Raw genomic sequence first — 17,279 nt, forward strand, 5'->3', positions numbered from 1 at the left:
CTGAAGCCGCAGACAGCCCTGAGGAGATCATGGACCACGCTGTGATCCGGGGCCACACGGGCAGGAGGGACAAGGAAAGCTAAGCAGCCTGCATCATGCCACTGCCCGATAAGGCTCTGCAGGACAAACTGCACTGAGGGAAGGGAGCCATTAACACAGTGCCTTGATCAAACTGCTTCATGGGCACTGGCATTTACGGAAGAGCAGAGGCCATTCTTGTATCCCCACTTGTGAATACCTCTGGAAGGAGCAGGCTGGTGAATTGGTGTGCCAAGAATAAAGATTTATCAACATACCATGAGCTGCTGGCCCTAGCTCTTAACCTGCTGCCAGAGGGTTTATTTTAAGGCAGAAGCCAGACATGTAATAGTTGCTTGTTTATATTGAGTAAATATGACCGCACCCCATAGGGCTTGCTGCTCTGTATCAGACTATTTTCTTCAAGCACAAAGGTTAGCAGAAAGCTCCTCCACTTGAAACTGTCTGAACTGTTGTGGGCATGAAAGCAAGAGCGAGGGTAAAGCTGGAAGCTGTATCCTGTAGTTGCCGCACATCAGTATTTGCTTTATCATATCTGTGAGCTCAAGAGCAGCAGAGAAAATCCTAAGCATCACTAATAAAGGACACATCAGGGACTAGCTTTCTGCTTATGCATCTCATTTCTTGAGTCAGGTGAGCATCCCATAGTTAGTGCTGAGGTAGATCCCTCCAGAGCTCACATCTGTAGTCTTCCCATCAGTGGTAGGTTGAGAGAGGGCCTGTTTGTAAGGGAAAAGAACAGTCCTTATGTAGGATATAATCCCCTCTATAGGCTTGCTTCCTCTCCTAAATGATCATCCTTGACTGCAGAGCAGAAATGGCTTAGAATGGGCCGAGCAGTGTGAGCAGTTCTGTACTTACCAAAGGAAAAAAATTTAAAAAGGACCCTCTGGCATCTCTTCTACCAACAATTTTGACTGAGGTCCTCATCTCTCCACTCCTGGTCCATCCATCTGGAGCATTGCCTCTGGCTGCTTGTATGTGAACTAGTAGGCTATTTTTCCCTCTGTTATTCCTAGGAGGTTCCCATAAACCCTGCTCTATTCAGCTTTGTTTTACAAGGTCCAGCTCAATTTTAAAAGTCCTCAGACCCTTGAGCTCTCACTGGCAGCTAAAAAACAGAAAAGGGAAGAAAACAGATTCTGCATCCTGCTTTCACACTGGAGGTCTTGCATGCTTCACACTTGTTTCTGCCTTTTTCTTTCCTGCTGTAAGCCACATTGCCGGTGTGCTGGACAGAAGCACAGGGGAACTCAGCTCACTCCCTCCTTTCCTTCCTGTTGTCTTGGGCAAACCACTCTGCAGTCCTCTGCTTCCTTCTCACATTTGTAAAGGGGGGCAAACTTGCACAGCTCACCGAGGAGCTGGCAGAACAGGCTTCCTTGCCTGTTTGGGCACTTACACCCCCAAACCTCTTTGGGCACCTGGGCTGCAGCTGGGAGAGCCTGTAAGGACTGGGAGAGGGATTCCCAGAATGTGCTCCCAGAATGAATGAAAAATTTCTCTTCTGCAGCTAGTGCCAGCACTTGCTCTTTGCCAGTTGGCAGAAGGTACTGCTAAGGCTTAACATCCACCTTTCTTCCTACTGAGGGGTGCCACAGAGGCTGGTGCAAGTCCTTCTGAGCTGTCGCACATTGGCAGGAGCAGCAGGCTTTGAGGAGGAAGGCAGAATCCAGCAAGAGGAAGATGGTTCTTGCTTCAGGTGATCCTTTTAACTGAAGGGGAGCAGCTGGCACATCTCTTCCCCTCACCTGAGAGATCCCACAGGATCACAGAAGGGCTCTGTAACAGCAATTTTTGGAACAGGCACGTATGTGAAAAACTTCTGATATAATATTTGAGTCCTCAGATGTTCAACCATTTGCACATGCTGCACGAACGCCTTATTTGCATGGAATTTGTATTTGTTGGTATTCACATTTGTAGGAGAAGGCATACATTAATGTCATCACAGTTTATGGATATCATCTGTGCCACAGATCAGCTTGAGCTTCTGACTGCATTCAGCACCCCATGGCACACCACAATCCCTCCTGCCCTTCCGGAAGGGCACAGCCTGGCCACCAAGAGCTGGACAGGTGGCACGAGGCTGCAGACCTGGGGATGGCCCCAAGCCCGTTCCTGGTGGACCATATCCTGCTCATGAGGTTGTGGTCATTTCACAAAACCAACTCTGCAAACCAGAACATTCTCTCCCAAAGGTCCTAAAGATCAATAGGAGCGAAAATAGCTTCAGCCATGTTTCCAAAGGTGAAGGTAGTTGAACTATTTGGATTTATTCTCTTATACTTACTTAAATAATCTTACATCACACTCTTCAGTGTCTACACAGGGATGTTCAGCAGTGAAACAGTCCAGCTAGGGGGTCTCTTTCCATCTTGGAGCAACATCCCTCTGTAAATGGGCATGGTTATTATTCACCCCCTGGTTTACCACAGCACCTGGGTGCTCTCGTCTGCTAGACAGCTGGAAGCTGTCACTAGAGATGCTGTTCTCACAGAAGCGTTGCTAGGCTCAGCCAGATATTGTTTGTAAAGCAGATGGAAAACCTCAGAAGAACAGCACTGCAGCAACAGAAAGCTCATTCTTTGCAGGAATGTTTTGTATTGGTCCATGTTTTCATCAGGTGACTTCACATCCCAGCGAGTCCACATGCCAGGACAGTCTAAGAACAGCTTTGTTATCCTACCATCGTTATTGAAACCCTGCAGCTTTACTGCCCAGAAAGCCTTTCTGCAGGCAACTGCTCCAGCCCTGAGCAGCCTCCACACACCAGCCTCTCATCTTGGCTTTCAAGTCTGAGTCACTCTCCATGGCAGCATCAGCTGGATTTCCAGGACAAGTCAAGTTCAAGATGATGTCATAAGCCACACCCCAGCTCCCTCTGATAACACAGAAGGAGATGAGACAGAACTGGCAGGGGACTGCTAAGGGCTAGATGTGCCTCAAGGTGAGGTGTCCGAGAGTTGCTCAGGTGAGCACACACTGACTCATCACTGTCTTCTACTCAGGAAATGAGTTAGCCAGGGAGTTAAAGCAGATCTTATTTGCACATCCTCAGCAGGGAGTGAAGCACCTCCTACAAAATGTGTTTCACTGCAGGTGTCTTTGCTATGACAGTCTTGTCACGAAGAGGAATGAGCTGCTTCCATGCAGAAGCTGAGGGGCACTTCTCAAACTAGCCAAGGGACATGCAGATGGGTACAACAAGCACTGGTGGCCTGCAAACAAGCAAGCCTGCTTCCTCTGCTCTCAGAGGGGAAGCTGAGCAGGTGCCTCCCACCGGAGTCTGGGAGAGAAGAGATACTTGTGCTGAGATGCTGCAGAGCCACAGTAGCAGGAGCTCTGCCGAGGGCACAAATCCACATAGGAATTGTATGCAGACCGTGACCCAGGGAATATATGCACAACAACAACGGTGCCCATGCCCTGCAAGGGGCACATTGCTGCTGGCACTGCAGAAATGCCTAAGGAGATCAGGCCTCCTGGGCACTGTTTTCTAAACATCTCAGGCAGCAAAGGTAAAGCAGGAACCAAGTCACCATTTCACAGGTGGGAGATGGAAAATGAGAGGCAGTAGTGGTGGGTGTCACATTACCTGCTCTTCCTCTGCAGTCAGCTTTTGAGTCTTAGCCATGAGGCCAGCCTTACTTTTCCAAGAGGCTGGGAGAGGCATGCTGAGAGGGACGTCCTCAGCACCACGAGCAGTTTGCCTTCTTGTTTAGCTTTGCTGAACAAAACTTTTACTTTACAATGCTCTTTTTTTACCCCTCCAGCCAAGAGACCACAAGAATTCCCCATGAATACTGGTTTAGTGCCCTAGTGCTTTTCCTGTAACTCTTACTGTATGGTGAGTGTAAATGTTCCCCAGTCCCACCACTTGAGTATCACACCTTCTACCTTCTGGTAAGCTTCCACAGAGTGCTTCAGTGCTAGTCTTGTTTAACAGAGGTATGATTTCCAAGGCACCAAACCCCATGAAACCTTCATGACACAAGGATCTGCTTGCAGGCTTTACGGGGAGCATCCATCTGAGCTATTTTATTCCTCCCAAGGACTGCCCAGTAGACAGCTCCCTGCCCTGCATGCTCAACAGACCAAATCCCAGTGGGCTTTTGGTCAGACTGGGAGTGAGCTCTGTTTGTCCAGAGGAGTTCCTGCTCAAGTTGCTGAAGGTGGCTGGCTGCAAGTGTGAGACGCCCACGGCTACAGGGCTGGGCAAGGCTTAGGTGCTGCTGAGCGGTGTTTGTAAGGAGGTTGGTGGAGCTTCAGCAGCACATATGGCTGATACAGGCAGGAAAGCCACCAGGAAAGCCACAGCCTGCCGTGACTCTGGTGCTAATCCACTCAGGGCTGTGTGTGGTCCACTGCTTCTGGGCAGTGCCCAAAGTCCTGGCACAAGGTGCCCAAACCCCCTGGCATAAGCAGGGCTCGCTGGGTTCTGCCGCTGCTGCTGTTGCTAAGCACAAAGCTCTTCGTGACTGTCACTCGCCCATGACTGCATGCCGGAAGAACGTTGCACAAACGACTTCATGAAACAACATTAAGAGTCATACATAAGAAAGGACATTGCCACAGCTCTGGTGTAATTAGGACCCATCATCATCAACTACAGGAAATTGGCACATCTGCTTTTCAGACTGCTGATGCTCTCTGTCAGGGGGAGTCCTGCTGCAGCTTGCTGGCTCTGCAAAGCTGCCTTTGCATAAATATTGACATAATTCCCCCCAAACAGCGGTATAAGCAGTTGTTTTGTCATTTATCCTCCCAATTGTTCTTTTCTCCTCCTCTCCTAGGCCTAGGAAGACCAAACTGACATCATAGCATAACGTTTTCTTTCTCCTCTCCAGCCCGGAGGAGGTCAGGCTGGGTAGATAAACATTAGTCACTCTCCAACCAGTGTAACCCCAAATAAAAGAGAAGTTACATTTCTGTTTGGATGCCCGCTAGAGGGGTTTTGAGCCTAGGCTCAGGGATAAAATTGCCACAAGCTGGGTGGCTGTAGGAACGTGACCTGCTTAAGCTTTTTTTTCCTTCATGCGTGCCTCAGGAATGTGGTGCTCTTTCTACAGGCTGTACTGCTCTGCAGGGAGAGTTCCTGCCCACTTCATTCCTCCCCCTCCTCCACTAGTTGGGACGTTGCTTCCCAAGAAGGCCAAACAGGGTCACTACAACTCTAGAGCTGTGCTAAAACCCCAGCCTGAGTTACCCTCGGTGCTGCTCAGGGCCGGCAGTGGCTCCCGGGGCAGGGCAGGACTGCGATGGCTTTTATGCTGCTTTTTATTTCTCTCCCGGTTCGAGACAGATTTCTTTTCATGTAGTTTAGAATCACAGAATCATTCTGGCTGGAAAAGACCTTTGAGATCACTGAGTCCAACCATTACCTAACTCTACCAAGTCTGGTGCTAAACCAACGCACCAGGGCAGTCCTCTTTTGCTTTCATTCCTTCTGCTTAACTAAGTAGAGTGGAAACAAACAACTCTGCAAAGTGGAAACAAACAGCTTTGCAAAGGAAGAAATAAACAGCTCTGTGCCCTATGCAGCGAATCAGATAGCACATACCCAGCCCAAAATCAGACACAGCCTTCTTCCTCTTTGTTGAGACCAGGAAGCGGCACTGATCACCACCCTGGCTCGCCTGTGCACGTAGCAGCGACCCCAGTGTGGATTGTCACAGCGATAGCTCCCCTCAGCCAGTGCATTGCTCTTTCCTTTCTGGGGCTGAGAGGGCTTTTCCCCCTGTGCTTTTGTGCCCATTTCCAGTGGGTATTGCAAACTGTTCACACCCCCCACTAGCGTGAGAGCTCCTGTCTTACTCCATGCTACTCTTTTTATTTATTCATTTATACACTGATTCACAGAATGAGCACGGAGCAGGAGGCTACATCTGTCAAGGGAGGAAGGCTTTGTGTGGCTAATCCTCCAGGAGGCAGCTCCTGAACAGCTGCTGCACATGGTGTCACTCCTGGAGTCACTCTGGTTTCTCTTTCCTTTTGCAAACATCAGACTTCCATGGGTTGTTTCTCTTCTGAGGCAGCAGAAGAAAAATGTTTTCCTGTGAGATGTTCTGAGTCAAAGTCTGTGTTAAGCTGGAGCAGCTCCAGGGTTCACATCAGCATCGCTGGTGCCACCGAGCACCATCTTCCTCCTGCAACATCAAGGGCAGGGCTGGGCTGACAGCCAGGTCACAATGAAGATGTGCAGGTCACCTTTTCACTCCAGCTGCCTCCTTCTGAAACGTGCTGAGCTTGGTCTGGCACAAACGCCTTTCCCCTCAAGGTCTTGCCAACCAGTCTGGGCCAAAAAGAGGGTGGGAGTGGTGGATTTCAAGGGACAACATGTGGGGAAATCATCTGCAAACGCTGAGGAAAAGAAAGGAGCTGCACAATCCCACACGTGTTGCAAACTGCACTGTTTACTACTTTCTCTGCAGTAACTCTTGGCAGTGAACTTCAGTTCATCTTCCGTGTGAACACTGCTGCCATTCCTGGGCTATTTTAATCTGTATTTAAGAGTTCTGTTCTCAATGACTGTGGATTTCCCTGCTCTGGAATAATGAACACCTTCCTTTCATTGTCTGTATTTGCTGCGTGCAGAAGAAAAGGACCCTCAGAAGCAGCACAAATAATCTTTTTCTGCCAAATAATCTTTTATCATAGCCAAAAATATGACTCCTGAGAAGCAGGTGAGAAACCCCAAACTCAAAGAAAACACCACCTGAGTTGCAGCTTTGTGTTCATACCCAGAGTCACCAGAAGACTGGCCTGGTGCGGGGCCAAAGGTGTACAGCTGGCCTTGGTCCCTCAGCATGGGCAGGAGCATGCTGAGTCCCCTCCTGCTGCTGCAGCAGGATCTTTTCTCTCAAGAAAAGGCTCCTGACATCACGTGCAGCTCCATGAGTCTGTGTTTCTGATGGTTGGTACACAAATGGTCACACTGGCAAACGTGATGCCCGCCTACAAAAAGGGCTGGAAGGAGAACATGTGGAACTACAGACCTGTCAGTCAGACCTCAGTGCTGGGGAAGGTCACGGAGCAGATCATCTTAAGTGCCAATGTGCAGCATGTGCCAGGCAAGCAGGTGATCAAGCCCAGCCAGCACGGGTTCATGAAGGGCAGGTCCTGCTTGACCAACCTGATCTCCTTCTTTCACTCAGTGGGTGAAGGAAAGGCTGTGGGTGTTGTTTATCTGAACTTCAGCAAAGCATTTGACACCATTTCCCTCCTGGAGAAACTGGCTGCTGATATTGGTGAAAGAGGCAGGGAAAGGGGTAGGCATCATCTAATGAATTTGGTAACTGGGAAAGGAAGCCCCTGGGTCCTTGTGCGAATGAAGCCAAACTCGTGTCACCAGCCTACCTGCGGGTGTCTCCTCCATGCATATCTCATGCTCATGCAACCATTCCAGTAAAAGAAGCCTAGTTTATCTGCTCCTTCAGCAGAAACCAGAGGCTGAATGAGAAATTCACACATTTGGAAAGAAGAAAAGAGCAAATCCTGGCTACCACAGGTCCCCAGCTGGCAGGGGTAGCTGGTTCCAAGTGCAGTGGGTCACATGCACTGGAAGCAGTTTCCAGCAGCTGGATGAGCCCACATGTCCTCCCAGTGAGGCCAGGGCTCCTGGGGCTCAGGGCTGGGGTGCAGCTGGCAAGTGCAGGCACAGCTTGTTTGGAAGCCTGCAAGAAGCCTGCTCTGCTGCTCCCCACACCTCTGCAGCAAGAGGCCATGCTGCACCCCCTGCTCCTGAGACCTGATGGCCTGACAGCCCTCACTTTGTCTGCAGCTTGGGCAAGGCACAGGCTGCTGGGTCCTTAATCTTCCATGTTTTGTGCATCCACAGGGACTGTAAAATGCCACTCACTTACCCTTTAGCCTTGCTAGCTCAAAGACATTAAGAACTTCATGAGCCAGATCTCTGGCTGACATAAATCACTGTTGGTCCATGGACTTTTGTGAAATTTCCAGCTTGCACCATCCTGAGGCTTGGCTCTGCAGTCAGAGCAGCATGGAGAAGGCATTCTGACATGGATGTGTCAGGTCAGAGCATTGTGCCCACAAGAAACCATCCCAGGATGGCAGGACATGGGTTGAAAGGAAAGATCTCCAGCAGGCTGCCTTTGACTATGACTTTCCCAGCTTCTCTTGCAGGGGAAGGAGGCTCAAGATCCTTTTTGGAGCAGGACATGGCCACATAATCCTTGTTAGGTCACTACCTCAGTTAAAAAACAGTTCTGCACCATTGGTGCAGATGAAACTTCCAGTCACTGAGATGTGCAGATACGGTGTAGCCAGGGCTGTTCAGAAGCCTGCAGCAAGCAAAGCACAAATAGTTGGTTTGATCTGGTAGTGGTGGGACTGTGTTGTGGGCCGGTTTGACAACACTCAATAGTTCTTCGTGGAGTCCTGTCATTACAACAAGCAGCTTAGCAAGGGAAACCTGCCTGTTAGAAGTGACAAGGAGAAGATTGATGTCAAAGATAGCAACTTTGCCAGCTTACCGCTGGCATGACTGATGCAGGATTCTTCTTGTATTTAATCATGCATGAACAAGAAAGATGCTGACTGAGAGATGGAGGCTCACTGAGAACAGTGAACACCATGCCCCCTACCCTGTGTGCTCTGCTCACCTCTCAGTGGTTCTCAAGCTGCCTGGACTCTCCCGAGCAGCATGCCAGCCCCTGCACCCACAGCAAAACAGAGCTCCTGGGATGGAAGCTGGCAGTAAGCTGTGCTTCCCCAGCACCCCAGCTCCTGCTAGAAGAATGTACAAGTGATGTGTTTCTCCCTTAAACCTTTCCTCAGCAGCTCCTGTGGACTGCAGATGCACCTGGTTCCATCTGGCAGCACAGAGGGCTGCCTGCTGCTGAAGGACAGGGCCCTGTGGTTTGGTGGGAAGGGCACTTGCTGTGCTGCCAGGAAATCCACACAGGAATGGTGCAGATCTGCGAGGATCATTGCCCCCCTCTCACCTCTGCTCCTGTGCACAGGCTGTGCCCTTCAATGCCAGGGCAATGGCTGGCAAGGGGGGTTCCTGAAGCACCCCTACCTCTGTGCTGTGTCAGCAGCATGAGAAGCTCTCATCAGAGTGCTGGAGAGCAGGGTGGGGACTGTTGAGAGGGAAATGTCAGTAAGATGGTCAATCCAAAAGAGGAGTTACCATGAGGAAACAAAAAGAGCACCTTGGGGACAAGTGGAAGGACTCCAGGTAAATACTCCATACAGCCCCAGGAAGCGTTCCCAAGGCCATGCCAGCTCACTGCCAGTGACAAACCCACAGTGACTCACAAGCCAGTCACCGGGCACCTGATGGGGTGTCTCTGGGGGGATTTTTGCCCTGGTGAATAATTTGCTCTCTAACCACTTCCCTCACAAGCCAGAGCTGTCAGATCCTGAAGGACACAATGTTTGTTTAAGGCACAGGGCACCTCTGAGCTGCATTTTATCTCTCCACAGTTGGACAACCTTATCGACTCACTGCTCCCGTGGCTGATGCTGTGCTGGGAGGAAGGCTCTGGGGGGCTCCAGCTCATTTTTTGTCTAGTAAGACACAGCATAACACATTATTGGGAGAATCCCAAGTCTGGCCCTAAGCTAAAGTCTCCTAGGGTCTCTGGTGCTCAGAAGTCCATGTCTTGAGCTCCTATGCATGGCGGTGGCGAGTGTGGTCCACCCTAAATGAAAGCAAGACTGCGGTGGCGAGTGTGGTCCACCCTAAATGAAAGCAAGACTGCTAAGAAAGAGGGCACACAGAGAGTGAAAAAGAGAAAAAAAAAGTGGTTTATTTCAGGTCCTCTTCAGTGCTCAGGGAGAAAACTCCACCAAGGAAACAAAGAAGTAGAGGCTGGACATTTGTTTTTAACTTACAGTTTTGGTTTATGCAGCTTGTCACACGACTACCTTTTTTCCTCACAGAACACTCGTGTGTCTTTATAGCCCTCAGATAATATTTTAAGATTATTAAGCATGTCTGAACTTCCTGTGAAAATCTGAAGCCCCAGATGGAAAAATCTGAAATATTCTTGCAGCATAAAGTGACGCTTTCTGCAGCACCTCATGTTCACTGTGAAGGATCCAGCTTATGCTTCAAACCAAATGTCTGCTCTATATTTAGTGTTGCAGAGTGCATTGTAAATCAGGACATGGTGGTGGTTACCTACAGCAACAGTTGGAAGCTCTGGTGGATGCTTTCTAGCCCAGAGAAAACGGCTCACACGCAGGGCTGCAACACGAACTGCAGCAGCTTTCAGGAGGCTGCTGATGGAGACAAACGTTCGACATTCAGCATCCCGGCAAAGAACCCCAACATTTATTGAAACATACAAATAAAACAATAATAATGAAAAGAGATCCCAGAGGGCTGCCGGTGAAGTCTCCCACTGACTTGTGGGCAGGTTGAGTGTCACATCCCAGGGAGGAAGAGGCTCGGAGGAAGGCGAAGGCCATCTGCGTGCCCTCTCGCAGCACGGAGAGCCCCCGGTTGTGTTGTGCTCCGGCGTTTTCTTTGTTGTTCCTGGCGCGCCGCGATCAGCCCGGTCAGCTCTTAACGGCTTTTAAACTTTGCCCAACCCAGGCTGCGCCCCGGCAGCACAGGGGCCGGTTCTGCTGCCCGGTGGCGGTTCCACGGATGGGCTTCACCCAGCCAGGGAGCCGCTGCCCCGCGGGCCGGCGCGGCGACCCTCCGCACCCCGGAGGGCACCGGATCATACCGAGAGCAGCCGCCCCTGCCTCGTCGCCGAGAGCGGGGACGGCAGAAGCTCCCGCCGGGCCCGGCCGCCGGGGACGCGAACCCCGGGTCATGACGGGCCGCCGCCGAGGCCGCCGCCCGCTTGGGAGGCGCCTGCGGGGGAGCGGGGCGGGGGGACGCCGCGGGGTCGCCATTGCCGGGGCGGCGAGCAGCCGGCGGAGCCGGGCGGCGAGGGAGGCGGTCCGCGCTACACAGTCGCAGAGGGGCGCGCCGAGCCCGCCCGGCCCCGGCCCCCGCCTCAGGCACCGCCGCTGACGGGCGAGGAGGGCCGGGCCGGGCCGGGCGAACCGCGGCGGCGGGAGAGGGGCGGCCACTTAGCACCGCCCGCGCCCGCTGAGCGGCAGGACAGCAGCGCCGGGCCCCCGCGTACCCTCATCGCCGCCTCCCGCCGCCCCGAGGCTCCATGGCGGGGCCGGTGCCCTGGGGCCGCTTCACCCCGCACGGCTCGGCGCTGCTGCTGCTGGTGCTGCTGCTGCCGCCGCTCGCCGCCGCCGCCCCAGCCCCGGAGGGGCCGTCGTGCCACGGCGCCTTCGACATGTACTTCGTGCTGGACAAGTAAGGGCAGGGCGGGCCGGGGCGTCGCGTGCACACCGCCGCCGCTGTGCTCCGGCCGCGGCTTTTGTTCCAGCCGCGCGCGCGCCGCGGCCGTTACGCGCGGGACGGAGGAGGCAGCTGCGCGCGCCGCGACCGTTACGCGCTGAATGCACGCGCTCGGTGCGAGGGGAGCCGGGCGCGCGCCGCGGAACCTCCGCGGGAGAAAGTTTGGGGCTCTGGCCGTGACCCCGCGGGTTCGATCCGCGCGGCTCCGCGATGCGGCTCTCAGTGAGGAGGGGTTCGGCGAGGCTGCGTTTCCCGAGCAGGAGCGCACGGGTGAGCATTTCCAGGGCAGCCCGAGCGGCGGCGGCCGCCCTTCCCCCCCCGGCGGCCGGGCCCGGTTCCGCGGGGAAGTTTGGCCGTGCGGATCGCCCTCGGCGCGCCCCGCCGCTGCGGGAGGAGCGAGGGCTTGGCCGCGGTGCAGAGCCGCCGGCGGGCCTCGCCGCTGGGTTGTTTGTGTGCTTTTCCCCGCTGGGGTGCCGCCTCGTGCGCGCGTTTGGCCGCGCCTCGGCCCCGCGTCGTGACCGAAATCCCAGGCGTGAGCCCGGGCGGCGGTAACCGGACAGCGTCCGCGAGGCAAGGGCTGCGTTGTCTGACTTCTCGCCGGAGCGGCCGCGCTTCCCTGCCGGCTGCCTGAGCGAAGGCCTACTCATCTGCTGCTTGTTTTCTTTCCAGGTCCGGGAGCGTGGCACAGAACTGGCGTGAGATATTCGATTTTGTAACGCAGCTGACAGAAAGATTCGTGAGGTGCGTTCCGTGAGCGCTGCTGTGCTGGGGTGCGTGGGGAAAGCCCTGGTGCTTGTGCGAGCTCGGGAGGGGTGCTTCACAAGCACCTTAAGAGTTTGGCTTCGAGTGCTCCCATTGCTGGAAAATGCTGGAAATGTTATTAATTGCCTCACGTTTGGAGCTCGGTAAGAAGGTTCTACGAGGCGGGGTTTAAGTGCTTCTAAAATTACTCTTGGATAGAATTTGTTGATTTTTTACAACTTTTTTTTCCCCGCTGTGAGCCACCACGTGCCTGACCGAGTGCTCCTGGGGGGCTGCTTTGGGAGATCTGTGTACGGAGGGGCAATCTGCATGCATCTGCATAGGTGTAGATATAAGGTGCAGATCCAGAGGGAGGGAGTGTTTGTCAGGCTCAAAGGTAGGGGCAGTCTGTGCCGTGTTCAGAGTACTGTTGGATGTACACAAATGTAATAGACTTTATAACCGACTAGCAGCATTCCCTGGCAAGGATTGCTGCCACGGGAACAGCTGTTGTAAATACTGGCTAACTGTGCAAGCAGCTGAGGATGAGTGGTGCGGCATTTTGCTTTAAGAACACAAGGAAACACTCCAAAGATGCAGATGTGGGATGTTGTGGTAGTTTTTTTACTGAGGAAAATGGAGTGCAGTGGGCAGTGATAATGATCTGGGCTTGCTAATAAAGGGAGACAATTGGGCTTGCATAATTAAGTATTGTTTACATTCATCTTGTAAGAAGCAAATCCTCTGTTAACCAAGTGGGTGACACAAACTTTTGAAAAGATCCTGAGGCTACCAAAGCAAACATTTCTTTTTGGTGGGTGGGGAAGCCCCACATTCGCCCCCACTGAGCAGGTGGTGCTCGTTCAGTGTAATCTCTCAGTTCATCATCTTGTACAGCCACCTGCTGTGCCCTGGCTGCAGTATCCCAAGTGCAGCTACTGAGCTGGCAGGTGGTGGTACTGACCTCCCCAGCAGAGCAGGAGCAGTTATGGTGCAGAGGAAGACAGCCCCACCCCTTGCTTGATGTCTGCCTGCTGAGCACCTGTCCCTGTGTGACACAAAGCCCTTGAAGCATGGCAGTGGTTGGGCTCCTGCGGGACCATCTCCCCCAGTGTTTCCCTGATGGGGCTGCAGAGAGTGCCTCAGGGCTGGTGAGGCTTTGTCCTGCCTTCAGGCCTCAGTACACTTTCAGAATTGGGCATGGAAGCATTATTACCTTGCCCTTCCTTGATTGAGAAAAGAAGATGTGGGAAGAAGGCAAAGAACCAGCTGGTAGTGGTTACCTTCAGTCCTCACCTGAAGAAGTAATTCATGGTGCAGTTGCTCTCCAGTTTGTCTCATTAGTAATGACCATGTTTGCAGTGCTGCTACTGCATGCTACTGGTCTTGTTTCTGAAGGGCCTGTGCTTGGCAGGGCTGTCAGGTCTCACAGGTGCCTTCATGTGGTCCTCCTCCATCGTCATGGTGTCCGAGGGCTGGGAGAGTGGAACAGAAAGGAGCTATCTTAGGAAGAGGACGGTCTTGCGGTTGTCCTACAGGCCAGTTAACTGAACTGTTGAGTTGCCTCTCGAATAGGGAAGTCTCACCTTCCATGGACTAGGCAGTGACGTAATTAACCAGGGACCGGGACTGCAAGTACTTGGGTTTTGTTTAGCAACTGCTTGTGGCAACTAAGAAGATTCATAATCCCATGGTTTAGATTACAATTTAATTCAGTGCCTCTCAGATTTATATTCAAAGCCTTAATGGATAGACTGCAAGACTGGCTCTGAACTCCCAGCTCTCTGCAGTTCAGTGCCAAGACTTGCCCAGTACTGACAATAATTTTAAGTTGCATCACTGACATCAGTGAACTAAAAATGAGTGGTCATTCGTCTTTACAAGTGTTGTGTCTTTATCAACATTAACCCATTAATTAACTCTGATACACATAGACAGAGTGACAAAACTACTGAATTGATTGAAACTGTCAGCAATGGAAATCAGAAACAGGTAGGGGAGATGCTGCTACAACCTGCCTTAGAAAAGTTTCTCTTCAGGGCATCACATTTTCCACTGATAGCTATAATTCCTGGTGATCTTGTTGGAAGAGACAGGTGGGCTTCTTAAAAAATAAACTGAATGAAATTAGTTCGTGCATGTTGCTTTTTGCAGTGATGCTTTTCCTGGAAACTTTTGTGGAAGTTGGTCCTAAGTGTCACAACTGCAGTGACGCTGAAAGAACGCTACCGGCTGGTGCTAGGGGTCCCAGGCACTGTTTGACTTTGAAATTGACATGAAACTGACGTGGGAATGTGGCCGGGTTTAATACCCCAGGGCAAGAGTGACCATGACGTTGTAAAAGGATGTGTTACTGTCTGTCCATTAGTGGATCACCACCTGCAAAGCTCCCCTTCACTTGGGTTGTGTGAGATCTTCACTCTTCAGCTTAGCAAGCCTCGATCTGGAGTCTAGTCAGGCAGGAAAGAATGGTTGTGGATAGTGAGGAGGAGATGGGCAGAAATGCTTTAGCTGGTCTCTCCGTAGTGCAGGGGAAGCTGGAGGGTAAGGGTGGTGCTGATGGAGCACGAGTGAGTGACTGCAGTGCTGTGTCTGTGTGTGTACATTGCTCTGCATTTGTCTAAAATGTTTCTCTTTTTTTTCCCTCTTCCCTTTTTTAAAAGCCCGAAGATGAGATTATCCTTTATTGTGTTTTCCACCCAGGCACACATCATTATGCCATTAACTGGAGACAGGTTAGTGCACTGCTTTTTTAATTCTCCCTCTCCCTCCTCCCTCTGAAGGCTCTCATTCAATCAGAGGAAGAGCAGCAGATACTGAACAATAACTGATACCCTAAGCCAGCCACAAAGCCTCTGTGCGGGGCTGGATTTAATTTTGTGAGCATATCAGTGCATAGCCTGGTGAAAAATGAAGGAGCAGTGTGGTGGGAAAGAAATTCTTGCTGTGAACTCTGCCACTGCTTTGCAGAACAGCTACAGGTCATGTTTTCATCTCTGCGTGACTCTGCATCTTCCTTGGCACAGCAGCAGAAATGAGTCTTGCTTTTACTTGAGCAAAGCAGCATCTCTAGATGTCTTCAGTGTTTTTTCCTGTCTAGGTAAAGCATATAGTGGTAAATTGGAGATTCTTAATCTCATACGAGGTGGGTATTTTGTTTTGCATTTTAAATTCACAGCTTCAGAGTCTGGTTTTGGCAGTGGGGTTGGTGCTGCTGGAAAGGTGCAAAGTATCCTGGCACTGTGGTGCTCGATGGATGCGCCTGAACTCTTTCTTTCCCTCGGTGTTTTCAGAGGCAATGGAATTCAAGGCTGCCCTCTGATTTCTAAAGGATAGGTGAAGGCAAATAGGAGGAGAAAAACAGGTAGAGGAGATTGCAGAATTAGCTACTGAAATCAGTGGGGCTGCAAAATGATGTCGCGGAACCAGTGCCTTCAGCAGAGCACAGCTGCACTGTAGTCGGAGTCCTTCAGTGTCCCTTCAGTCAAAACCAGCATGAGCTCCTCTCCCTTGTCTCCAGAAGCCATCCACACTGCCCAACTTGCTGGGTTTTGGTCATGTGGATAAACCATTTAGAAGCTGTTTTAATGAATAGTGCAGGGTGGAGTCAAGGCAGTCCTTCCTTTCTGCCTTTAGCAGAGTCAGTACAAAATATGGTCTGCCATAGGCAGTGTCTACACCTTCTGGGGGGTTGGGTTGTTTTGGTTTTAAAAATAACTAATAGGAAGCACAAGACTGGCTGAGGAGACCTGCCATGGGCAGCAGACAAATGCTTCAGGCTGTGTGTGCTGACAGCCTAGAAACAGGGCGCCTGGCGGCCCCATTCTAACCCTTCCTGCTTTAGCATTTCAAACGTGGTCTGGCTTGAGAAGGCCGCATTTTCACTTCCCCCCATCCAGGCTTGGACACTGAGCTGCTCTATGCAGGGAGACACAGGGTTGTAAGCCATTTTCCAGATGGCTTGAGAGAGGTCAGGAGAGGACACTTAAGCCTGTTCTGAGGACTACTGAAGTCAATAAGGTCCTTTCTCTTGTTTTCAGTAGGCTCTTAGTCCCTGTCAGTGGCCTATTCCTTATCAAGTATGGAGAGCCAGTTCTGATAGCACACAGGCATTTGGAATGCTTGGGCAGAGCTCTGGAACCCTGCCATGGAAACACAAGTGCCTGTGTGTAAGCCATGGAAAGAACTCTGCTTTTCTCAGAAGCATGTTCTTGAGTCTGAATAAGTTCCATTGTGGGACTTGACTTTAGTGCAAGGTTTGCTGGTGCTTCTGTGAGTGTGGCAGGGGAAGGAAAATGCTACCCTAATTGTTTAGGAGAAATTATAGGGAGAATGAAGAAAGAGACATTAGTAACTGTGAGCATATGTATGTAGGTAAGAGTTGGAACAGCTGTCCTTTTAAATATTAAAGGAATTGGCAGAGGAAAATGGCTTAGGAAGTCTAACTTACAGTTTTGGGGATGGGTGTATGTGTGTGTTATGGGATATCATGGCCTTGGGTTTTTTATGTGTACTTTGAACTTGCAGGGATGTTTTTCCCCTAGCTTATTCACAAACATCAGGAAACCACAATTCATTCCAGCAGTTAGTTCAAGTGGAGAAATCTTTTTAGTTTTGAAAGCCTTAGGCTTCTGATTGCGCAAAGGTCCTGCTGCTTTTTTACTGCATAACAGAGCTGTGGATATGAAGAAACCCACAGCACAGTGCCCCAGACCCAGCCTACCAGATACTCTGTGACTGGGAACAGGGCTGTGTGAATGACTCTAATGACAGAAGTTGCTGTTGGCCACAGTGCTCACACAGCTGTCATAAATACATAGAATAAAAACCAACATCCAGATGGAAAGGACTTCTCCCAGTGGTCCTATCCCATGTTAAAGAGGCATATTTCCCCGGGGAAATTTCTTTGGAAACTGTACACCAAGTGGTGAGATTTGAGCTGACTCTGCTTGGGTGAAACTCCTGTTGGAGCTGAAGACTCTCTTACTGAAGGTGGGAAAAATAGGACACTTGAGTGCCTGGGGTACATGGCCAACTGTGCCTTACTGTGCTTGTCCAGTCTGGTGGAGCATGAGCTTAGTCCTCTGCTGCACCGCCACATAGTCTAGCAAGGCAGTTAGGCCCTCTGAGCCTTGTGAGCTGACCCTGTGCCTTG

General features: G+C 51.4%; 1 protein-coding gene across 1 annotated transcript in view; it reads left to right on the top strand.

Moving 5' to 3' along the window:
• The first annotated feature begins 12,052 nt into the window (after positions 1 to 12,052).
• Positions 12,053 to 17,279, top strand: part of ANTXR2 (ANTXR cell adhesion molecule 2) — a 79,587-nt gene continuing 74,360 nt past the window's right edge. Inside the window, exons 1-2 of the mRNA XM_054172627.1 lie at positions 12,053 to 12,124; positions 14,788 to 14,859. Of these exons, the coding sequence (XP_054028602.1) occupies positions 14,795 to 14,859 (65 nt within the window). The 5' untranslated portion in view covers positions 12,053 to 12,124; positions 14,788 to 14,794. The remainder of the gene's footprint in view (positions 12,125 to 14,787; positions 14,860 to 17,279) is intronic.

This window comes from Dryobates pubescens, chromosome 24 (genome assembly GCF_014839835.1).
Source record: "Dryobates pubescens isolate bDryPub1 chromosome 24, bDryPub1.pri, whole genome shotgun sequence".
Lineage (NCBI taxonomy): Eukaryota > Metazoa > Chordata > Aves > Piciformes > Picidae > Dryobates > Dryobates pubescens.